We start from the raw sequence: 26519 nt of genomic DNA on the forward strand, positions 1-26519 counted from the left end.
TTCAGCAGCAGCCCATTACAGACCAGGAACCTCCTACCCTTTTGTAAAAAATTGAGAACATTGTGGAGTGAACAGTGTCACCTTCTGCCTTCCTGTAGACACTGAGCCTAGTTCCACCACTGCAGAAGTCTACCAGCCCACCTGGCTGCTTGCTTCCCCCAGTCCTCCTGACTGGCACACTTCCCCCCCCAGTCCCCCTGACTGGCACACTTCCCCCCAGTCCCCCTGACTGGCACACTTCCCCCCCAGTCCCCCTGACTGGCACACTTCCCCCCCAGTCCTCCTGACTGGCACACTTCCCCCCCAGTCCCCCTGACTGGCACACTTCCCCCCCAGTCCTCCTGACTGGCACACTTCCCCCCCAGTCCTCCTGACTGGCACACTTCCCCCCCAGTCCTCCTGACTGGCACGCTTCCCCCCCAGTCCCCCTGACTGGCACACTTCCCCCCCAGTCCTCCTGACTGGCACACTTCCCCCCCAGTCCTCCTGACTGGCACACTTCCCCCCCAGTCCTCTTGACTGGCACACTTCCCCCCCAGTCCCCCTGACTGGCACACTTCCCCCCCAGTCCTCCTGACTGGCACACTTCCCCCCCAGTCCTCCTGACTGGCACACTTCCCCCCCAGTCCCCCTGACTGGCACACTTCCCCGCCAGTCCTCCTGACTGGCACACTTCCCCCCCCCCAGTCCCCCTGACTGGCACACATACATGGGGACTTCCCAGGGCAAGGCTGAAGACTTAACCACTTAAAGACCAGCCTCGTTTTGTATTTTAGGTGTTTACATGTTTAAAACAGGGTTTTTTTGCTAGAAAATTACTTAGAACCCCCAAACATTATATATTGTTTTTTTTCTAACACCCTAGAGAATAAAATGGCAGTCAATGCAATACTTTTTTTCGCACCGTATTTGTGCAGAGGTCTTATAAGCGCACTTTTTTTGGAAAAATTTCACTTTTTCTGAATAAAAAAATAAGACAACAGTAAAGTTAGCCCAATTTTTTTTTATATTGTAAAATATAATGTTACGCCAAGTAAATTGATACCCAACATGTCACGCTTCAAAATTGCGCCCGCTCGTGGAATGGCATAAAATTTTTACCATTAAAAATCTCCATACGGCGATGTTTAAAAAATTCTACAGGTTGCATGTTTTGAGTTACAGAGGAGGTCTAGGGCTAGAATTATTGCTCTCACTCTACCGATCGCTGCGATACCTCACATGTGTGGTTTGACCACCGTTTTCATATGTGGGCGCTACTCACATATGCGTTCGCTTCTGCGCACAAGCTCGTCGGGACGGGGCGCTTTAAAAAAATTTTTTTTTTCTTATTTATTTTTATTTATTTTATTTATTTTTTTCACTGTTTTTTTTTTTTTTTTTAAATTTGGATCACTTTTATTCCTATTACAAGGAATGTAAACATCCCTTGTAATAGAAAAAAACATGACAGGTCCTCTTAAATATGAGATCTGGGGTCAAAAAGTCCTCAGATATCATATTTGGACTTAAATGCAAAAAAAAAAAAAAAAAATTGTCATTTGAAAAAAATGACAACAAAAAAATATGCCTTTAAGACATACGGGCGGAGCTGACGTTATGACGTCGCTTTCGCCCTCCTATGGTATGGAGACGGGTGGGGGCCATCTTCCCCTCACTCGTCTCCATACCACAGACGTGAAAGGTCCCGATCGCCTCCGCCGCTACCAACGACTCCAGTAAGCGGCGGAGGGTGTGGGAGAGCGGCGGGAGGGGGGTGGCACCTCTCCTGCCGTCGATAACGGTGATCTCGCGGCAAATCCGCCGCATAGACCACCATTATCGTAAACAGAACCGCCGGCCCTAAAGATGGATACCTCGGTTGTGGCAGCAGCTGCTGCCGTTACCGAGATATCCACCTTTAAACTAATGATGTATATATATATACAGTGGCCGGACGGTATGCAACAAATATAGACACAAGGGAATCCTGCCTATAATCAAAAAGTAGCGCTCACCGCATGAATCGCGGGGGGGTGTTATCAAAATAACTAGCAAAGGATAAGAAAAATAACCAACAGAATGATGAAAAACACACACTCTAAAGAGTTATACTACTGCTTATTTGCTGAAAAAAGAGCAGAATACAAATAACCCTCCCTCAGGTGCCACTTCCCCTGATCTCCCTGTCAAAATCAACGGCTCAACTATCAACCCATCTCCCCACGCCAAGGTCCTAGGTGTAATCCTGGACTCTGAACTAACCTTTCGACCCCACATTCTATCACTATCCAAAGCTTGCCGCCTCTGTCTTCGCAACATCTCCAAGATACGCCCCTTCCTAACCAATGACACCACAAAGCTTCTAATCCACTCCCTGGTCATCTCCCGCCTTGACTACTGCAACTCCCTCCTCATTGGTTTACCTCTAAATAGGCTATCCCCACTTCAGTCCATCATGAACGCTGCGGCCAGGCTCATCCACCACACAAACCGCTCAGCGTCTGCTACACCCCTCTGCCAATCCCTCCATTGGCTGCCACTCAGTCACCGAATTAAATTCAAGATACTAACTATAACTTACAAAGCCATCCACAACCTGGCCCCTAGCTACATCTCTAACCTAGTCACAAAATACCAACCTAATCGTTCTCTTCGCTCCTCCCAAGACCTCCTGCTCTCAAACTCCCTTGTCACCTCATCCCATGCTCGCCTTCAGGACTTCTCCAGAGCCTCCCCCATCCTCTGGAATGCTCTTCCCCAATCCGTCCGATTTTCTCCTACCTTATCCACTTTCAGACGATCCCTGAAAACTCATCTCTTCAGAGAAGCCTATCTGGCCCCCACCTAACAACTGTACATTTATCTTCTCAATCAGCCCATCACCCACAGTTATTACCTCTTGTATCTCTTGACCTTCCCTCTTAGATTGTAAGCTCTAAGGAGCAGGGCCCTCTGATTCCTACTGTATCAAATTGTATTGTATTTGTACTTTCTACCCTCAAGTTGTAAAGCGCTACGTAAACTGTTGGCGCTATATAAATATTGTATAATAATAATAATAATAATAATAACTCCAATACTAAATTCCCTAAATCCCTAATAAAATCCCTAAATAGGGTAGACTACTAATGGTACAACCAAATCCCCAAAGATTAAATAGGTGATTCAAAAATGTATCTCTAAAGATAATGAAGGAGATAAATACAGTGGGTTGATCCCTCCCTCCCCCAATATAATACACCCCCTATAAGCACCTAAAAATACCCTAAGCCACCGAAAGGCTGAGCTGGATGATTATTGAAGAGAACGGTGTGATTCCATAACCACGGAAATGTTTCACACTGTTTCACTTTTGAAATAATACAGTCACAGTGACCAGAGATAAAGGATGAAGTCCGACCACAATAGGTCACACAGTCAGTCAGGGATGGAATATTCATAGAAAGAGGGTAAAACTGGGACAATGGATAGTCCAGAAATTGAAAAAATGAGGGAGAGAAAAATATTCTCCTCACAGAGAAAAAAAAAAAATATATATATATATATATATATATATATATATATATATATATTATTGTATCCTCAAGTGTGTAGAAAGTCCTGCTGTATGATCTTAATAAATGAAAAATATGTGGTTAAACAATGACAGACACTGATTGAAGATGGATGGATCATTAAGCACTTCAGTCCCAACCTTGTCAGGTATATAACACAAGTAAGAACGATCTCACAGGCACCGTCAGTGTAACCAAATGACAGGGCTAGAGTGATTGAAATTACATTAAAAAAAAAAATGATACAAAAGAAGTCCATTCATATTTCCAAACACTTGATGAGGGCAAGCAGATCCAATGGAGGAAGAGCAAGCATCCAAAATTCATCCACCCTCACCCAAAGGGGAAAGAGAAGGGAAGAGGGAGATGTGAAGAGGGTCCCCGGATTGATGGTGAATCCAGATAACGATAAGACTATGCTCTTACCAGAAACGGTGGACCTCCTGAAGAGCAAGGTCTTACTCGCAGGCAGATAGAGCCCTCTGCAGGGACAAATGGACCTCCAGTATGGCTGTGTCTTTAAACGTCCGTGGCGTTCCAGTGGCAAGCAGACCCAAAATCCCAATCTGAAAGGAACACTCATTGGTCGGGAAGTCCGTGAGTGTAAAAATCAAAAGGACTCCAATCTGTTGGTCTGTATGTGATAAGCATAGATCCTCCAGCTAATGATCGTTCATCTGTGGTGAAAATAGTGATTCCTCATCCAGAGTAGGTTGTCAATATAAATCAGGCTGTTTGGTGAGCCAAAAAAATGATTAAAAGCAGAATTAAAAACAGATGCATCCCGTCCATCAAAACACAGTGAATAGTGTAATAATTTAATGCCGTATACACACGGGCGGACTTTTCGGCAACAAAGGTCCGACAGTCTTTCCGACGGACTTTCGATGGACTTTTGACGGACTTCTGGTGGACTTTCGAACGGACTTGCCTACACACCAAAGTCTGACGGATTCGTACGTGATGACGTACGACCGGACTAAAATAAGGAAGTTGATAGCCAGTAGCCAATAGCTGCTCTAGTGTCAGTTTTCATCCGTCGGACTAGCATACAGACGAGCAGATTTTTTTGACTGGACTTTGAAACATGTTCAGATTTTCGACCAAAAAAGTCCGCTGCAGGTCCGATGGAGCCCACACACGGTCGGATTGCCCGCTGGATTCGGTCCGTCGGACCAGTCCGGTCGAAAAGTCCACCCGTGTGTACACGGCATAAGTGTTTTAAAAGTTTCATGTGCCGGAGTGCTGCCCTACAAACATAAATATAAATGCACATTAAACAGATACATATAGAACAGTCCGTCAGAAACCAACGGTAACTGAAATAATATTAACATCATAATCAATAGAGCATGGGAAACGACAGCCCTCAAATCAACGTCAAATAGATCAACATCAACATTCCCAGTTATAGTGCCATATTCATCTTGAAACTGAACCCGGTTACTCTATATAATAACCTAGCGTCACACTAGTAGAAGGAGCAAAGAAAGACTGACAGGAAAGGATACAGCAAAGACAGTTGCAAATGTGTATCCATTAAGTTGAAACAACAGCCACCTTCGCGCTGCACGTTCCCACTGGTCCCCACTGACTCCTGGGACCCGTGTGTCTTCCAGAAGACAGAGGGACGGGAAGTGGCGTAGATACCCGCGGGTGGCTTGGATATCTATGCCCGGAAGTGGGAGCAAAATACCTGTATTAGACAGGTATCTGCTCCCCCCTCCCCCCTGAAAGGTGCCAAATGTGACACCGGAGGGGGGGAGGAATCCGAAAAGCTGAAGTTCCATTTTTGAGTGGAACTCCGCTTTAAGAAATCCTGAAGGTGGTGATTGGTTTTCGGGGCCCCGTACGCGGCTAGGCTCCCAAAAAGTCTCACACATGAGGTATCCCCGTACTCAGGAGAAGCAGCAGAATGTATTTTGGGGTGTAATTTCACATATAACCATGGCATATGTGAGCAATATATCATTTAGTGACAACTTTGTGTAATTTTTTTTTTTCTTTTATTGTCATTTTTCAATCACTTGTGACAAAAAAAATAAAATATTCAATGGGCTCAACATGCCTCTCAGCGATTTCCTTGGGGTGTCTACTTTTCAAAATGGGGTAATCTGGGGGGGGAGGGGGGGATGAGATACGCAATCATAAACTAAAAGCTGGGTAAATTCCAGAAAATGTACCGCAGTTTGTAGACGCTATAACTTTTGCGCAAACCAATAAATATACGCTTATTGACATTTTTTTTTACCAAAGACATGTGGCTGAATACATTTTGGCCTAAATGTATGACTAAAATTGAGTTTATTAAAAAAATGTTATAACAAAAAATAGAAAATATCGTTTATATCCGTTTATATCGCAAAAAATTAAAATCGCAATCAAATCAGGCAATCAAATAACATTAAAAAAAAGTTCTATTTGTGGGGAAGAAAAGGACGCAAATTTAGTTTGGGTACAACATTGCATGACCACGCAATTACCAGTTAAAGCAGCGCAGTGCCAAATTGTAAAAAGTGCCACGGTCATTGAGCTGCCAAATCCTCCGGGGCTGAAGTGGTTAAAGCCTACTTTAGTAGAATCTACCGTCCCCTCCTCCCCTTGGCATTTATTCACTTTCACTTTCAAATAATGGGAAATCTGATATCTGTTCTGGGCTATCAAACGGAGTAAACATTGCCTTACAAACAATGTGCAGAGATCAGACGTCAATTTTTTGGACCAATTCAGAAACTGACAAATATGTTGTTTTTTTTTTTTTAACCAGCTGCCCTTTGGAAGGTTTTTTTTGCCATTCAGCACTGCGCTACTGTAACTGACAATTGCGCGGTCATGCAACGCTGTACCTAAATGAAATTTACATCATTTTTTTCACACAAAAAGATCTTTCTTTTGCTGGTATTTGATCACCACTGTTTTTCTTTTATTTTTTATTATATAAACAAAAAAAGACCAAAACATGTCTTTGGTAAAAAAAGAAAAACAAAACCCAATAAGTGCCGGTTCACACTAGACGCGGCACGACTTGCAGGTCGCCTCACCGAGGCGACCTGCACACGACTGCCGGGGCGACTTGCAAGACGACTTCTGTATAGAAGTCTATGCAAGTCGCCCCCAAAGTAGTACAGGAACCTTTCTTCTAAGTCGGAGCGACTTGCGTCGCTCCGATTAGAACGGTTCCATTGTACAGAACGGGAGGCGACTTGTAAGGCGGCTAGGTCGCCTGACAAGTCGCCCCCGTGTGAACCGGCCCTAAGTGTATATTATTTAGTTTTCGTGTCTACAACAGTGTTTCTCAAACATTTTTGTCCTGTGGCCCACCAAAAAGATCTACACCTGATAAGATTTAAAAAAAATTTCGTCAACCAGTCATGTTGCGGAATCGGAGGAGATAACGTGTTATTTAATAATAGCCTTGGAGTTACTGCTTTGATATTATTTTTTTGGCTGAATAATGATTTGATTTGGTATATTTTCTATATTTTTGGATGCATACAATGCACTTTTTGGTTAAGTTCTATTGGCAGATAGCATGTCTAATTTTATTTGTTTTCTTTTTTTAATGCACAATAAAAAAATTGTGTAGAATAATACCTGGCTATGTGTTTTACTTCAAATGACATTTTGGGAATAGACAGTTACATTTTAAAAAATACAATGTAAAATTGACAAGGGACACCAACATAGTTGTATCTTTGATCTTATAAACTACGGGATAATAATGGTGTTGTAGTAACTTACACAAATAAAAAAACAAAAAAACATAATATTATTCTTGATATCACTAGAAAAAAAAGCCTTTGAAAATTTGTTTGCAATAATTCCATCAGTATCACCAGCAAAGCAGCTTCATTATTATTCCATTAAAGAAGAAGAGAATTGTGCGCTGCATTTGGAGATTTCATAATTTGCCGCGTCACGAATGTTAATTCTCCATTATGAACGCTAGTTTACAAGACCGACCGCTTCCGCATTGTCCTTGCTTCCGAGCATGCGTGTTTGTACTTTGGACTTTTGTCTGACGGACTTGTGTACGCACGATCGGAAAATGTGACAACAGACATTTGTCCGCGGAAAATTTGAAAACCTTCTAGCCAACATTTGTTGGCGTAAAGTCCGAAAACAAATGTCCGATGGAGCGTACACACGGTCGGATTTACCGACAACAGCCTGTCATCGAATATTTCCCGTCGGAAAGTCCGATCGCGTGTACGGAGCTTTAGGCTGCATTCACACCTGAGTTTTTTCAGCTCTTAAAATGCTCGTAAAAACGCCCCCCAAAAAAAAATACGCCTGAAAAATGCCCAACAAGCAAAATCCCATTCATTTCAATGGCACCTGTTCACATCTGAGCGTTTTGTCACCTAAGGCAAAACGCCTGAAAAACGCCTTAAGCTCAAAAAATTAGCAAAGTTGGGAGCCTGATCCCCAATCAGGCTGCCAGAAGGAAATGAGGGCGTTTGGACCATTGCGGTACAGTGAAAAATATTACAATATAAATGATATAACAATCATGTAAAAATCATACAGTTGATATTATTGATGCAGAAAACAAATCATCAGTTACACAATAAAACATGGTAGCAATACAAGTATATCACCAGTGGAGTCATTGAAATATATTGGAAATATACAGTAGGACAATTGATCTCAGATATCATGTTCCTCGACTAGTTTCGCGGACACTGGCCGCTTCATCAGGAGGGAATCTGTAGATTGTTTTTTCTGACAAAACAGTCTAAACCTAACAAATAAGAAAAATATAATGGAGGTTCCCAAAAGACATGAGCAATAAAACCTTGTAATACAGCATCATAATAAGCAAAGTATTAATGAAATTAAAAGGGGGAAGGGAGCGAGGCTGCTTACCCATGTCATGGGGATTGGGGATCAGGCTCCCAACTTTGCTAATTCTAGATTCCTGGACGATGGTACAAGTCTTTAACAATGCCTATTTTAGTAACCTACCATAGAGGCCACTCGTTTGTTAAGCTCAAAAAAGAACATGAGCTTCTTTGGGGCAGATTACAGGCGTTTTTCTGCTTTTTACATTGGTAACCTGTAAAAAAACGCGGCAAAAGCTCGTCAGAAATCGCTGCAAAAATAATGCTGTAAAAAACATGGCAAAATCACGGTAAGACGCGCAACTTTGAAACGCTCAGGTGTGAATGCAGCCCAATACAGTGATCAGTGCTAATACTGTACTGTTACTTTATTAAGGACACTGGCTGGGAAGAGGTTAACATCAGGGATGATCAAGGGGTTAAATGTGTGCCTAACAACGTGTGATGTGTGCTGCTTTTACAAAGCGAATAAAAAAACAGCAAGATCAGCCTATCAGTAAACAAAGCTCTGTGTTGTTTACAACTAGACATGTGCATTCGTTTTCATCCAAATTTTGGATATTTTGGTTATCGTTTTAACAAATGATAACAAAAGTGCAGAATCCAAAAACCGAAAGATCCATCATAAACAAATGTTTTATTTTCGTTTTCGTTGTGACAACAGTTTTATTATTATAGATCCTATATTATAATGCCATATCAATATCTGACACAACGTCGGATGCCGCGCCTGCCATTGCACTTGGAGATTGAGAAACGAATGTGAAAGTTGGCTGACTGTTGGGGTAGAGTAGACCATTCAACATGAACGACGAATCTTTGGCTTATGGTGTCTGTCGAAAGTTCTAAGAAGATTTGACGGAGCAGCTAAACTGTACGACGCTGCAATTGTACATTTCCGGTCAAATGCATCTGCCCATAGGCTATAGTAGAATTCTAATGTTGGTTGACTAGTAAAATAATTAATAAATATAATTGTTACTAGTCATACAACATTAGAATTCTACTATAGCTTGTAGGCAGAAAATTCAACCGGAAATGTACGATTGCAACGTCGTACAGTTTAGCTGCTCCATTGAATCTTCTTTGAACATTCGACAGACACCATAAGCCTTCAATGACAGATTCAACGTTAATTAGGATTTGGATTTTCAGACTAATGCAATTTTTAACGAAAAACGAAATAAATAAAAACGAATTTCGGGAGTAACTAAATAAGTTTACTTTTCGGGCGAAAACGAAATTCCGAAACAAAATATTTCAGTGTGCACATGTCTATTTACAACACAGAGCTCTATTCTGTGAATGACGGAGCCGATCAGCGGGTCCCGGCAATCAATCATTGGCCAGAACCTGCTGATTGGCTTGTGCTGTAACTCGGAAGCGCTGATTACGTACCAGATACCTGATCCAGCAAACAGCAGCCTCCCTGCAGCAGTGAATGTTCATAGTGCGGTCCACAAGCTGTTAATTAACCACTTCCGGACCGCCCACCATCTTTATACATCGGTACGTTGAAGGAGGATATCGTTGTTATGGCAGCAGCTAGCTGTCATAACCCCGGTATCCTCTTCTTCAGTGAGCGGTCTGGTTTCAGATAAAAGTGGTCTCTGTGGCGAGATCACTTTTATCGAAGGCTCCGGTAAGCGGCGATCGGATCTTCACCCTTGCTGGGCATGGAGACGAGTGAGGGAAAGATGGCCCCCACCTGTCTCCATAACAATGCAGGGCGGAAGGGACATCAAAACGTCACTTCCGCCCATAGGTCATAGAGGGCCATATTTTTATTTTATTTTTTGAAATGACAAATTTATTTTTATTTTATTTTTTATTGCATTTTAGTGTAAATATGATATCTGAGGTCTTTTTGACCCCCAGATCTCATATTTAAGACGTCCTGTCATGCTTTTTTTTCTATTACAAGGGATGTTTACATCCCTTGTAATAGGAATAAATGTGACAACATTTTTATTTTTTTTAAAAACAGTGTAAAAATAAAAAACTAAAAGGTAAAATAAACAAGATTTTTTTTTTTTTTTAACGCGCCGACGAGCTTGCGTGCAGAAGCGAACGCATACGTGAGTAGTGCCCGCATATGAAAACGGTGTTCAAACCACACATGTGAGGTATCGCCGTGATAGGTAGAGCGAGAGCAATAATTCTAGCCCTAGATTTCCTCTGTAACTCAAAACATGCAACCAGTAGAATTTTCTTAAACATCGCCTATGGAGATTTTAAAGGGTAAAAGTTTGTTGCCATACCACGAGTAAGCGCAATTTTGAAGCATGATATGTTGGGTATCAATTTACTCGGCGTAACATTATCTTTCACAATATTTAAAAAAATCAGGCTAACTTTACTGTTGTCTTATTTTTTAATTCAAAAAAGTTATTTTTTAAAAAAAAAAAGTGCGCTTGTAAGACCGCTGCGCAAATACGGTGTGACAGAAAGTATTGCAACGACCGCCATTTTATTCTCTACGGTGTTAGGAAAAAAAAATGCATAATGTTTGGGGGTTCTAAGTAATTTTCTAGCAAAAAAAAAACAGTTTTTAACTCGTAAACAACAAATCTCAGAAAGAGGCTTGGTCTTTAACTGGTTAAGTCAAACTATGCAGCATGTTCTTATAAAGAACAACCCTAGATCGCTCTTTAAAGAATTGGCTAGTGCGAACGTACGTTGGTGGTCAGTGTGAAGAATGCCCCCCTTACAGTGATGGTAAGAATGCCAACCTCACGGAGAGCTAAGGTGAGCTGCCAAGGTGCGTTGGATCTAGAATTATGCAGGTACCATCAAATGGGAGGTCAATCAGCCACAGGTCAAGGAACCCCAAGCAACATTTGGAGGGACCCTGGTTGAGAATGGCTGCTTTGTATATGTAATAAAAAAAAATTAATATGGCTAGAGTTTGTTGTAATTTTTTTTTTTTTTTTGTGTATGTATATATTATTTGTGTACTGATGTGAATGTACAATATATATGTAAAGTACTGCATAAATTGATGGCGCTATATAAGTACCTGTCATAAGTAAATAAAAAAAAAATACAGAGAGCACCCTTTGCACAGAATTCACAGACCACTGGAATTCATAAAAAAAATATACCGTATATATATTTTTCATTGTTATTTTTCTAGCCCCCAACCATTAAGATAGAAATATACAAAACCAGCTTGCAGCGCCCTTAACTTTTTTTCGGGAAGTGCGTTGTACCCATCGGTAAAAGTGTGTTTAGTTGTTTTTGTGTGGGGAGTTGCACAAGTTTGTACTTTCCCCCACTGCTGATTTTGGCTTTTGTCCCAGTTACTGATTAATGGGATTGTTTGCTGAAAGCCTTAATCCTTTATAACCCTGGCCCATCAGGGGCTGTGCACAGTACCTGCCTGCATCATGAAGAGAGGAGTACTGTGCCTGACACTGTTCTCTGTACTGGCCGGAGCCTACGCACAGTCAAAGTAAGTGACAACACACCTACAACTGTCTACAAAGGGATGAGGGAACATTGGAGCACATTGATTCATACCAATAAGAAGTGCTTTCATTCATTTGCTACTCTCATTTTCACTCTTTGAGCTGCTTAGGGGAAATATACTCATTTTTTTTACTTTCTTTAAAGTTTGGGGGTTTAGCAGTTTGTTTGGGGTAGTATAGGGCATTGTATTTGGGGTAGTTTGTTTATTTCATTTAAGCGTTTGTTGTATTTGAGATGTTTGTTTTTTTTTTTTTTTTTTTTTTATTGTGTTTGTGATCATTATTTGTGTATTGATGCTTTAGAATTTTTTTTTTTTTTTTTACATTTTTATTTGCTGACTTGTTTTTTTGGGGTAAAAAAAATTGTGAGGATAACAAGGGGCAACTTTTGCCACAAATAACAAGTCCAGAAAGGAGAATGCATAAATTGAAGCCCTGGGTCACACCAAATCCGACTTTGAAATCGTGCGACTTCACTTGCAAGTCGCACCTGAAATCGGCAAAAGTAGCGCAGGAACTACTTTTTTTCAAATCGATGCGACGCCGCAAAGTTGGTGTTGCACCGAATTTGAACAGTTGCATTGCTGACAATAGGGTGCAATTTGTCATGAGATTTGGAGCTGTCAAATTGCATGACAAGTCACACCGGTGTACTGGTGTGACCGAGGGGCCCAGGGCCAATTTGATTGCATCTTTAACCACTTGACTACTGGGCATTTAAACCCCCTTCCTGCCAAGGCCATTTTTCAGCTTCCAGCGCTGTCACACTTTCAATGACAATTGCGCGGTCATGCTACACTGTACCCAAATGAAACTATTCCACACAAATAAAGCTTTCTTTTGGTGGTATTTAATCACTGCTGGGTTTTTTATTTTTTGCTAAAAAAAACGAAAAAGGACTGAAAATTTTGAAAAGAAAAAAGACTGAAAATATTGAAAAAAAAAACTGTTTCATAGTTTGTTATAAAATTTTTAAAATAGGTAATTTTTTTCCTTCATTTATTATTATTATACAGGATTTATATAGCGCTAACAATTTGCGCAGCGCTTAACAAAATAAAGGCAGACATTACAGTTACATTACAATTTGATACAAGAGGAATCAGAGGGCCCTGCTCGTTAGAGCTTACAATCTAAAAAGGGAGGGTCAATTGATACAAAAAGTAATAGCTGTGGGGGATGAGCTGATGGCGGAAGTAAAACAGTGTTACAAGCAGGATAAGCTTCTTTAAAGAGAAGGGTTTTCAGGGATCGTCTAAAGATGGATAGATTAGGGGACAGTTGGACAGATTGGGGTAGGGAGTTCCAAAGGATGGGAGAAGCTCTGGAGAAATCCTGGAGGTGAGCATGGGAGGAGGTGGCAAGGGAGCTAGAGAGCAGGAGGTCTTGGGAGGACCGAAGAGAGCGGCTTGGTTGGTATTTTGGGACTAGGTTAGTGATGTAGCTGGGGGCAGAGTTATGGTCGGCTTTGTAAATTATTGTTAGTACTTTGAATTTTATTTGTTGGGTGAGTGGAAGCCAGTGGAGGGATTGGCAGAGAGGGGTGGAGGACACTGAATGGTTGGTAAGGTGGATGAGTCTTGCAGCAGCAATCATTATGGACTGAAGGGGGGATAGTCTATGTAAAGGTAATCCAATAAGGAGGGAGTTGCAGTAGTCGAGGCGAGAGATAACCGGGGAGTGAATTAGAAGCTTGGTGGTGTCATTAGTTACAAAGGGGCGTATTCTGGAAATATTGCGGAGGCTAAGGCGGCATGATTTGCACAGGGATTGGATGTGGCCTGAAAGGACAGTTCAGAGTCTAAGGTTACCCCTAGCACCCTGGCATGTGGGGACGGACTGATAGATGTGCCATTGATCTTGATAGAGAAGTCAGGGGAAGGGGCACGTGGGGGAGGAAATATTAAGAGCTAATTTTTAGATAGATTCAGTTTAAGGAAGTGGTTTGACATCCAGGCTGGTAAATCTGTTGGTAAATCAATGATGCGTGAGGAGATTGATGGGGTGAGCTGAGGGGCAGAGGGCTAGATTTGGGTGTCATCAGCATATAAATGATAGTGAAAGCCATGGGAGGCTATCAGCTGACCCAGGGAGTACGTGTAGATCGAGAATAGTAGAGGTTCAAGGACAGAACCTTGGGGGACCCCAACGGTAAGAGGTGTTGGAGAGGAGGAAGAGGAGTTGTAAGTGACACTGGAGGTGCGATGAGATAGGTAAGATTCGAACCAACGGAGAGTGCAGCCATGGAGACCAAGCAAAATTAGTTTTTTGAGGAGGAGGGGGTGGTCAACTGTATCAATGGCAGGGGAAAGGTCCAAGAGTAAGAGTACGGAATAATGGCCTTTGGTTTTGGCTGTTAGTAAGTCATTTGTGAGTTTTAGGAGGGCAGATTCTGTAGAGTGCTGTGGGCAAAATCCAGACTGAAGAGAATCAATAAGGTTATTCTCAATGAGGTGGTCGCTCAGTCGGTTGTAGACTAAACGTTCAAGGAGTTTGGAGGCAAAAGGGAGTAACGAGATGGGTCTTAGGTTGTTAAGATTGGTGGGGTCTAGTGAGGCCTTTTTTGGTATGGGAGTGACTAGCGCATGTTTTAGAGGGTTAGGGAAGATGCCAGTAGAGAGTGAGAGGATGAAGATAAAAAGTGTAGGATAGAGTCAGATGGTGACCGTAGTATTTGAGAAGGAACAGGGTCCAGGGGGCAGGAGGTTAGGTAGGCGTTAGAAAAAAGTTTAGCGACTTCCTCTATAGTAGCTGGGTTAAAAGAGGGAAGTATTGATTGTGCAGGAGGACAAGGAGTGTAAAGTGAGGGAGATATCTGTAGAGCGGAGATCTCGATTCGAATTGTCTCAATCTTATTGATGTGCGCTGATTAGGCTGCACTGATGGGCACTGATAGGCGGCACTGATGGGCACTGATAGGTGGCACTGATGGGCACTGATAGGTGGCACTGGTAGGCACTGGTAGGTGACGCTGATAGGCAGCACTGATTGGTGGCACTGATGATGAGACACTGATGGGCATTGATTGGCAGCACTGGTGGGCATTGATGGGTGGCACTGGTGGGCAAAGGTAGGTGGCACTGTGGGCACTGGTAGGTGACACTGGTGGCTACTGATAGGTGGCACTGGTAGGTGGCATTGGAGGGCACTGATGAGGCAGCCGCGGCTCTTTGTGTGAGGACCGATGTCCCTCTGATAGAAGCCGATGATCATCTTTTTTCCCTCACCCTGACAGCGTGAGGGAAAAAAATACTGATTACCGATCTTCTGTATACATCATGTGATCAACTGTCAGGTGGCTGACAGCTGATCACGTGGTAAGGAGCCGAGATCGGCTAAAATGTCAGGTTTCTGTGATGTACAACTCAATTCAACAACAAACTGGAATTTTTTAGGTGGAGGGAAGTAAAAATTAAACTAAAATAATATGGTTGCATAAGTGTGCACACCCTTATGCCGCGTACACACGGTCGGACTTTTCGACTGGACTGGTCCGACGGATGCCGACATACCAAATCCGGCGGACAATCTGATCGTGTGTGGGCTCCACCGGACCTTTGGTGGACTTTTCCAGTCGCAAATCTGACGGAACTTTAGATTTGGAACTTGCTTCAAATCTTTACGTCGTAACTCCGCCGGACCCAGAAATCCGCTCGTCTGTATGCTAGTCCGACGGACAAAAACCAACGCTAGGGCAGCTATTGGCTACTGGCTATGAACTTCCTTATTTTAGTCCGTTATACGTCATCACGTACGAATCCGTCTGACTTTTATGTGATCGTATGTAGGTAAGTCCGTTCGTTAGAAAGTCCGCCAAAAGTCCGTCGGACGGGCTGTCGGACTTTTGTAGCCGAAAAGTCTGACCGTGTGTACGCGGCATTAAAATAATACTTTGTTGAAGCACCTTTTGATTTTATTACAGCACTCAGTCCTTTTGGGTATAAGTCTATCAGCATGGCACATCTTGACTTGCCAATATTTGCCCTCTTCTTTGCAAAAACACTCCAAATCTGTCAGATTATGAGGGCATCTCCTGTGCACATCCCTCATTAGATCACCCCACAGATTTTCAATGGGATTCAGGTCTGGGCTCTGGCTGAGCCATTCCAAAACTTTAATCGTCTTCTGGTGAAGCCATTCCTTTTTTGATTTGGATGTATGCTTTGGGTCGTTGTCATTCTGAAAGATGAAGTTCCTCTTCATGTTCAGCTTTCTAGCAGAAGCCTGCAGGTTTTGTGTTAATATTGACTGGCATTTGGAACTGTTCGTAATTCCCTCTACCTTGACTAAGGCCCCTGTTCCAGCTGAAGAAAAACAGCCCCAAAGCATGATGCTGCCACCACCATGCTTCACTGTGGGTATGGTGTTCTTTTGGAGATGTGCAGTGTTGTTTTTGCGCCAAACATATCTTCTGGAATTATGGCCAAAAAGTTCAACCTTGGTTTCATCAGACCAGAACACATTTTCCCACATGATTTTGAGAGACTTCAGATGTGTTTTTGCAAAATTTTGCCAGGCTTGTATGTTTTTCTTCATAAGAAAAGGCTTCTGTCTTGCCATTGTACCCCATAGCCCAGACATGAAGAATACGGGAGATTGTTGTCACATGTACCACACAGCCAGTACTTGCCAGTTATTCCTGCAGCTCCTTTAATGTTGCTGTAGGCCTCTTGGCAGCCTCCCTGACCAGTTTTCTTTTCGTCTTTTCATCCATTTTGGAGGGACGTCCAGTTCGTAGTAATTTCACTGCTGTGCCATATTTTCTCCACTTGATGATGATTGTCTTCACTGTGTTCCATGGTATATCTAATGCCTTGTAAATTCTTTTGTACCCTTCTCCTGACTGATACCTTTTAAACAATGAGATCCCTCTGATGCTTTGGAAGCTCTCTGTGGACCATGGCTTTTGCTGTAGGATGCGACTAAGAAAATGTCAGGAAAGACCTACTAGAACAGCTAAACTTTATTTGGGGTTAATCAGAGGCAATTTAAATTATGTCAGGTCTGTACTGACTTCTATTTAACATGAGTTTGAATGTGATTGCTTAATTCTGAACACAGCTACATGCCCATTTATAAGAGGGTGTGCACACGTATGCAACCACATTCACATAACCCCCCCTAAAATATTTCAGTTTGTTTTTAAACTGAGTTGTACAGTTTATAGGTCACATTAAAGGTGGGAAAAGTTCTGAAATGATTTATCTTTGTCTCATTTTTTTACATCACAGAAACCTGACATTTTACCAGGGGTATGTAGACTTTTTATATCCACTGTATATATAATGTATTGTTGGGGCAAATTGTATTTGCTACCAGCAGTTTACTGACCTGTTTAACCACTTAAGGACCAGCCGCCGCAGTTGTACTGTGGCAGGTTGGCTCCCCTGGGCGAATCGCCATCATGGTAGGTCAGCCGCTTTAAGACCACAAGGGGGCACAATGCCTGCCGGCCACCCACGATCGCTCCTGACAGAGACAGAATGGAGATCTGTCATTGTAAACAGACAGATCTACGTTCTGTCAGGTGAGGAAAGACAGATCTGCTGTTCCTACTAATTAGGAACAGCAATCGGTCTCCTCCTCCAGGCAGTCCCATCCCCCTACAGGTAAAAACACTCCCTGGGTAACACATTTAACCCCTTGATTGCCCCCTAGTGTTAATCCCTTCCCTGCCAGTGACATTTATACAGTAATTAGAAAAAGTTTGTAACCAAAAAGTCTACCAAACCTCAGTAGATATAACCCCACACCTCATCCCAGTAATCAAGGAAAATTGGAAGAGAGAGTGTCCCAAGGGATTGTCCGGGTGAGGGTTATTAAATATAAGATGAGTACAAGAGTATTGGAAAAATAGTACATTTTAAATTTTTATTCGAAATACACAAAGATGATTTTATACAGTAATCAGTGGCTGTTTTCAGCTCTGATCGCTGTATAAATGTCAGTGGTCCCAAAAAAGTGTCAAAAGTGTCCGATCTGTTCGCTGCAATGTAGCAGTCCCACTAAAAATCGTTGATCGCCACCATAAAAAAAAAATGCCATAAATCTATTCCCTATTTTGTAGATGCGATAACTTTTGCGTAAACCAATCAATATACACTTATTGCATTTTTGTTTACCAAAAATATGTAGAAGAATACATATTGGCCTAAACTGATAAAAAAAACTTGTTTTTTTTTTTTAACCAAAATTGGATATGTATTATAGCAAAAAGTTAAAAATTTGGAGGTTTTTTTTTCCAAAACTGTTGGTCTTTTTTTGTTTATAGCGCAAACAATAAAAACCGCAGAGGTGATCAAATACCACCAAAAGAAAGCTCTATTTCTGGGGAAATAAGGACGTCAATTTTGTTTGGGTACAACGTCGCACGACTGTGCAATTGTCAGTTAAAGCGATGCAGTGCCGTATCGCAAAAAATGGCCTGGTCATTGAGGAGGCAAATCCTTCCAGTACTTAAGTGGTTAAAAATAGGAAAGTAATTTATAGAACCCTTCTCAGAATCCTCTACTAGGTGTGTTCACCCTCTCTATTTGTCATTGTGAGTTTTGGCTGCTTTACATACTCTTTAACTGGGGTCAGGACCACCTGCACCATCCTCCCTCATCCCTACCCACAAGGCAGCACAGCCCCCTATTATTTTTCTTAAGGGTGGTCAGATTGTGCATGCGTATGCATCCCCACCCCTGCTGGGGGATTTAAACTGACCATACATGGCACTGTTTGTAACAGATCTGTTGAAGGCTGAATGTATCCATTTGCTCAATTTGGCAAATTTTGCCAATTTCTTGTACAAAATCAAACTCAAAAAGCTGAAAACTGGCAAATATCGTATGAAATAATAGACAACAGAAAAATCTTGGTCTGCGGATGGAGGTTAGGAAGGGATATCATCAATATGAATGCACTGGCGTTCAATTATTATAAGTGGAGGGTGGAATTGCTGTGACATTGGTGTAAAATTTGCTACACATATATGATGGGATTGAAGAATGAATTTCAGAATAAATACAAAAAATATGCCACTAGTTGCTTACATTTTTTTTTCTTCTGGTGGTCACTAACTCGTTCATTTAGTCAAAGATATCTTTTTCAGACTGGACAAAAGATCTGGTGTTTGACCAGGAAACTTTTGGATCTGTAGTTCTTTGTTTACTATTAAGCTGAATTCAAAGTGTCAGTAAATATTGACCGTATGGGTTAGGACAATACAGAATGGACATTCCAGCACTGAGGGTCTTCAAGAAGAATAGAACAGGACGGAGAGCTAATTGTTCTCACTATGGGAGGAGAAGGAAAGGGTAAGGAGACAATGGAGGGACAATGGAATGTCCTATCACTGAAAGGGGGATTTTACATTTTAATGTAAGGGACTTAAAGAGAATTATAGGGGGAGAGGGGGGTTTATTGCCTGGTTGTTATGCTGACTGTTTGGTTTCATTCTTTCTTCTTGGTCACTGACCAGGAACAAATACACAGATAAGGTAAGTCAAAGTAAAGCCAGAGATCCTCACTGGACACTCAGTATTAAACTCTCAGCTTTTTATAGCTTGAAGGAGAAGTATGGTATTGTAAAAAAAAAAAATAAACATACATACTCATCTCCATACTACAGCATCTTTTCCGGCTCTAACACCAAAAACTGTGTATTCACATGACCACTAATGGCTTGGTTCTCGATCTGCTCGGAATGGAGAGTGGTGACTATCAGTCACTGCTCTCCGCTTTACTCCTCAACTGGAGGGGTCAGGCTGGATCTGGCTCTCAGCTGCATGCTGAAAGGCGAAGCAAGCTGTCAATCAGGCAGCAGGGTTGATCCCAACAATATTGTTAGGATGCTTCCAGAGGCAGTAGCCCGCTATCAACTGACTCTGAGGTCATACTTTTCTTGTGGGTCACAGGAGGACAATTACCTTTGTCCTCCTGTGATCCACAAGAAAAGTATGACCAAAAAAAAAACTTTGGGTATACTATTTTAACTCAAAACATTCTCTAGTAAAAAAAAAAATATGATACAATTCTTACCCCAGAAGTTGCTGTTGGCTTTTCTGAACTTCCAGTCTTTACAGGAATGAGTTAAAGCTGAACTTTAGGAATTCAATGAATCTGCAAAATGTGTTGACAATAAGTTAAGTGTAACCAGATGCATGACATCTCAAGGACTCGTCTCTTTAATATACATCTGACAGTTTTAAGGAGCTCCGCAAGTACAGGGGGTCCCCTACTTATGAACATCCGACTTACACGCGACTCCTACTTACAAACGGAAGGAGACAACAGGAAGTGAGATGAAATCTACCCCTAGGAAGGGAAATTCTCTCTTCTAAGAGTTAATATGGGAAAAAGGTGTCTCCACTGATGCTTTATCACCAATCCTTGTTTCCACAAGTTTCAAAGTTCAATTGTCATTGGGACAGAAAGTGAGGTGAATTCTTCTGAACAGGGGCACAGACAGCAAAACAAACGTTACAGGGGTGATAACCCTTCCCTATGCTACACAAAAAGCTTAAAAATTGATTTTTTTGGCTGGAGCTACACTAAAATGTACCTGTTCTGACTTACAAACAGATTCGACTTAAAAACAAACCTACAGACCCTAACTTGTTTGTAACCCGGGGACCGCCTGTACAGTTATCTCTATGCTTCCAGTGAGAAAGTGATTATGCCCAAACCTTCCCTCTGCTGTCCATTCACAGAAGCCTTTGTATTTTGTGAATGAGTTCACATAACACAAAGCACTGTGATTGGGCAGGAGAAGGAGAGGGACGTGCCCAATGGCTGCATGAAACTCTGCAGCTGCTGGAACTGATACCCGAAGGTGTAAAAAGAAAACTACAGAGCTGTGCCCAGAGAAGAGGGAAAGGAAAAACTTTAATCAGAGACACCTGTTCCAGGGACAACTGTCTACGAGAGAAATTTGCCTCACTTTGGCAGGTTTTTTTTTAATTCCTGTTGCACTTCTGAGACAGGAAGTGAATGGAAATATCCCCGATGGTACAAAGTAAAAAAAAAAAAAAAAAGACGCAGGGGTTTTAACACATCCTTGCTTTACCCAAAACTTAAAAAAGAAATTATTGCTGTACATACATTTTAACTTTCAAATACAGTCAAAATCTTGGAACTATGTAGTTATAATTAAAGCAACACAAAAATGTTACTTCAAATACAGCTGTAGCTATAAAGAAGAAAGTGAATACTTACTTCCTCTTGAATACTTACCTCCTCTGCTACAATGAAGAGGAATCGCAGCCTGAAGTTTCTTCTAAAACATAGTTCTTTGCTTGCCTTTATCTGGCCTTTGGGGCACTTTTCTTTCCACTGGCATGAGGTCCTATTCCTCCCAGTGACACCAATGATGGGGCACTATTCCTCCCACTGACACCAATGATGGGGCACTATTCCTCCCACTGACACCAATGATGGGGCACTATTCCTCCCACTGACACCAATGATGGGGCACTATTCCTCCCACTGACACCAATGATGGGGCACTATTCCTCCCACTGACACCAATGATGGGGCACTATTCCTCCCACTGACACCAATGATGGGGCACTATTCCTCCCACTGACACCAATGATGGGGCACTATCCCTCCCACTGACACCAATGATGGGGCACTATTCCTCCCACTGACACCAATGATGGGGCACTATTCCTCCCACTGACACCTATGATGGGGCACTATTCCTCCCACTGACACCAAATATGGGACACTATTCCTCCCACTGACACCAATGATGGGACACTATTCCTCCCACTGACACCAATGATGGGACACTATTCCTCCCACTGATACCAATGATGGGACACTATTCCTCCCACTGACACCAATGATGGGGCACTATTCCTCCCACTGACACCAATGATGGGACACTATTCCTCCCACTGACACCAATGATGGGACACTATTCCTCCCACTGACACCAATGATGGGACACTATTCCTCCCACTGACACCAATGATGGGACACTATTCCTCCCACTGATACCAATGATGGGACACTATTCCTCCCACTGACACCAATGATGGGGCACTATTCCTCCCACTGACACCAATGATGGGACACTATTCCTCCCACTGACACCAATGATGGGACACTATTCCTCCCACTGACACCAATGATGGGACACTATTCCTCCCACTGTCACCAATAAAGAGGCACATTCAGACGATATTATGTGATAGTTTCGCCCTCTTGTTAATGTTTGAAACTCCTGAAATAATGCAATGACATAACGAATAATCCAAATTGATTCAGATCCATTTAGTTTTTATGTTGTATTAACATTTTTTATAAAAAAATAAAAATGCACTACATGTGAAATGTAAACATATTGTAATAAATACAGTAAGGTAAACAAGTGAAAAAGGGCTTATTGTGTTTGGGTTGGATGGAAGTGGATCCATCATAATCTCTGAAGCATAACATAACTAATTAATCCAAATTTTTCATTCCATTCATTATTTTATGATTCAGAGATTCTGATGGATTCACTTCCATCCAAACCAAGCAGAGTGCGTAAGTGATCTCCCAAAATAACAAATTAACACGCTGAAACGAATATAGCAAATCTCCTGAAATAATTTCCGAATTACAAATCAATTCGGAACAACAAATATGAAAAAGCAAATCTGAATATATGAAACAAATCTGAACAGAATTCTGAAAACTGGTGAAAAAAGGAATTGAGAAACCTTCAACCTGCGCACCCTGGATCAACTCAAAACAATTACACAATAAAGTGTAATAATTGAATAATAAAGGATAGAGCAGCTCGCAGTGAGGCTCAAAACAGAATAAGTCATAAAAGGAAAATAACAATAGTAATTTTCATACCGCGCTCTCAACTAAAAAACATCTATTATAAACCATACATTGAACATAAACAATCGTGAATGAATTCAATATATATGCAATGTCCATACACCGCCACCAGATGTCTTCAATCAAATGAAAATGATATCTTCTTTAAAAGTCCATAAATACAGTGCCTTGAAAAAGTATTCATACCTCTTGAAATTTTCCACATTTTGTTATGTTACAACCAAAAACGTAAACGTATTTTATTGGGATTGACATGAATGACGCCACTTCCGCCATCCTTTGGAACGCAGGTGGGACGCGATCGGCATCCCTGCTTGTTTTAATGAACTTGTTTTGAATACTGTAAGTGCATATTTTTTATCTGCGACACAATACATTTTACAAACTGCACTACGAGGAGCCTTTCTTTTTCTTCTTGACATATGTGATATACCATACCTTTTGCCCGGTGGGTGTGCAACTTCATGACCTGGTTTCCTTTCCGTCGAGAATACATCTCTGCTTGACATGCTGTTTATGACTACCTGTAATGAGTGTCATGCACGTTTGGTGAGTAGGATGTTTGCCTAGGGGATGGTGGAAGAAGGCACTTCTGATTTCACATTTATTTATGGACTTTTAAGCACTTTCCAACCAGTTCATGCACACTAATGCCCTGTACACACGGTCGGACATTGATCGGACATTCCGACATCAAAATCCATTGATTTTTTCCGATGGATGTTGGCTCAAACTTGTCTTGCATACACACGGTCGCACAAAGTTGTCGGAAAATCCGATTATTCTGAACGCGGTGACGTAAAACACGTACATCGGGACTATAAACGGGGCAGTGGCCAATAGCTTTCGTCTCTTAATTTATTCTGAGCATGCGTGGCACTTTGTGCGTCGGAATTGTCCACACACGGTCAGAATTTACGCAAACGGATTTTGTTGTCGGAAAATTTTATGGCCTGCTCTCAAACTTTGTGTGTCGGAAATTCCGATGGAAAAAGTCCGATGGAGCCTACACACGGTCAGAATTTCCGACAACAAGCTCCGATCGCACATATTCCGTCGGAAAGTCCGACCGTGTGTACAGGGCATTACTGTGGCAGGTTGACTCTCCTGCACGAACCAAAGTACCTGTATGTCAGTCCGTGCAAGGGCACGCCCGCTACGCCCGGTCCGTGCAAGGGCGTGCCCGATGCGCTCTGTGGGAGCGTGCCCGCAGGTCCCGCGGACTCAGTGTCCACCGGCGACCCGCGATCCCTGTGTACAGAGGCAGAACGGGGAGCTGCCTCTGTAAACAAGGTTCTGCCTAATGACATGTCAGAGATCTTCTGTTCCCAGTGATCTCTGTCATGTTCCTGGTAGCCCATCCCCCCTACAGTTAGAACACACACAGGGAACACAGTTAACCCCTTGATCGCCCCCTAGTGTTAACCCCTTCCCTGCCAGTGTCATTTTTACATTGATCCGTGCATTTTTATACCACTGATCAATGTAATAATATCACTGGTGCCCAAAAAGTGTCATTTGGGGTCAGATTTGTCTGCTGCAATGTTGCAGTACCGCTAAAAATCGCAGATCGACGCCATTACTAGTAAAAACAATAAAAAAATAAATAAAAGTCCCTAAATCTATCCTGTAGTTTGTAGGCGCGATAACTTTTGCGCACACCAATCAATATACCTCTATTGCAGTTTTTTTTTACCAAAAATATGTAGAAGAATACATATCGGCCTAAACTGATGAGTACATTTTATATATATATATATATATATATATATATATATATTTGGGATATGTATTATAGCAGAAAGTTTAAAAAAAATTTTTTTCTTTTTTTCAAAATTGTGGGTTTCTTTTTGTTTATAATGCAAAAAATAAAAATTTTGTTTGGGTACAGTGTCACAGGCCTGCGCAATTGTCAATTAAAGCGACGCAGTGCCCTATCGCAAAAAATGGCCCGTTCATTAAGGGGGCAAATCCTTCCAGGGCTGAAATGATTAAAGAAGATATCACTTTCACTTGATTGAAGACACCTGGTGGCGGTGTATGGATATTGCACATATTGTTTATGTTCAGTGAATTCTGGAAACTAATAATTCTAACATAACAGATATGACGAAACAAAATGGTTAACTTAATGAATAGATCAGAAACAAAACACATTTTTTTTGTCGTGCACATCTCTAATCCTCATTCTTGTCTGCATAAAACATATTGTAGATGTATGGATTTCTGAGTTATCGTACGACCAGCAAAGAACAAAGTCTGTAGAACTTCAAGGGACCTTGCTTGCTAAACATAGGAATGAAAGAAGAAAAGGAAATTACTATGTGTGTGTATTGTGGGGGGGGGTTCAGAACTTAGCGCTAGATGAGAATGAAATAAGAAAAGGTACCAGGGGGTGCACAGACAGCAGATACTTACTCCCAAGACAGTATTACTTTTCAAGCACGCCACCATTTATTATAATACCGTTGTGGGTGAGAATCATCTAAAAAGCCTACTTCTAATGTTCTTAGGGGGAGATTTTTACTTATTATTTTCCACTCTATCCAAAACTAAAAAAAAATTGTGGAACTGGGCTCTAAAATCGGATGAAGTTCTAGGACAGGTTGTCATATGTGACATCTTTGGCCAATAGGGAAGTAGTATACACCTCTACTGCCTCTAGAAACATTAAACATGACATTCCAATTGAATACCATTGGGTCACATAGGAAGTAGGAAGCTCACCTTTTCTTGGAGCTTGTGCTTCTGATTTTCAGATATCCCTGCCCTTTCTGCAATGACCTGGGTGACCTGGGTGACCTGGGTGAATAGTAAACAACCCTACTGGACAATTTTACCAGTTCATTGGGAAAAGCACAGACCAGTTGGTTTGACTGAATTGGTGACTAATGGACAGTACAAGGTCAAGTGATGGTGGCAAGCTTCCCATGTGGATTCTCCATAATGAAGAATAAATAACTAGGTAGTCTATCTGCAAGAGAGTGATGTTGGGCTTGTGAATGAAGATAGAAAGTCCAGTGAAAAAATATGGCCAGTGGGTCTCTAAGGAATGTCTTTGTATGGGCAGCCTTAACCATTTGGGGATGGGTGATACTAGTCGTTTTAATGGCCTTTTTTTTTGGCCACAGAGATTGGGTCTGGACGTTTGACTTAAATACCAGTAGTGCTAATGCTGACATCAAGAGAGAAAAAGAATTTTAGAAGGTCGGGCTATTGATCTCTAGAATTCAGCAGGATTGCTCAATATATCCATAGAACTTTTAATGAAGCACAAAAAACAGCAAATGTTTCCTCTCCAGGTTTCTGCTAACACCACAATTCCTGACATGTTCAACTGTAAAAACTGACTTTCAAAGATTGTTGTGTAAAAGAACAAAAAAAAAGGACAACAGCTACAGTATATACATAGCTGCAATATATTGTACGTTGTACATTGGCAAACAGTCTTATCTGCCAAGGGATGTGTCATTTTGTCCACTTTTGGGATTCATACACTTCTGCCAGATAGCACAGCCAGGAGTAGGGTTGCCACCTCATCCCTTTAAAATTGAACACATATTAATTACATGAAAATGTCCATAATAGCATACATAAACTATAGGGGTAAACATACACTATAAAACAGCGCTAATGTTGAGCAAAACTATATGAGAAATCATGCGGCCAACTACGCATAAAAAACATCAGACAGAGAAGTAGAGAGTCCGTGAAGTGGTCAGAGGAATGTCCATAAGTGACAATACAGCCGTATCCCAGTGTGCGCCTTCCACCGGTCAATGAAATTTCACCCTGTGTTGACACTCTCCCCCTAGGGGGTCAGACTCACCAGATCTGCAAAT

At 41.8% G+C, this 26519-nt stretch overlaps 1 protein-coding gene across 1 annotated transcript in view; it reads left to right on the forward strand.

The window, feature by feature from the left end:
- The first annotated feature begins 11682 nt into the window (after window positions 1-11682).
- Window positions 11683-26519, forward strand: part of LOC141133447 (complement C3-like) — a 174436-nt gene continuing 159599 nt past the window's right edge. Inside the window, exon 1 of the mRNA XM_073622829.1 lies at window positions 11683-11834. Coding sequence (XP_073478930.1) covers window positions 11770-11834 — 65 coding nt within the window. The 5' untranslated portion in view covers window positions 11683-11769. The remainder of the gene's footprint in view (window positions 11835-26519) is intronic.

This window comes from Aquarana catesbeiana, linkage group LG03, assembly GCF_042186555.1.
Source record: "Aquarana catesbeiana isolate 2022-GZ linkage group LG03, ASM4218655v1, whole genome shotgun sequence".
Taxonomy (NCBI): domain Eukaryota; kingdom Metazoa; phylum Chordata; class Amphibia; order Anura; family Ranidae; genus Aquarana; species Aquarana catesbeiana.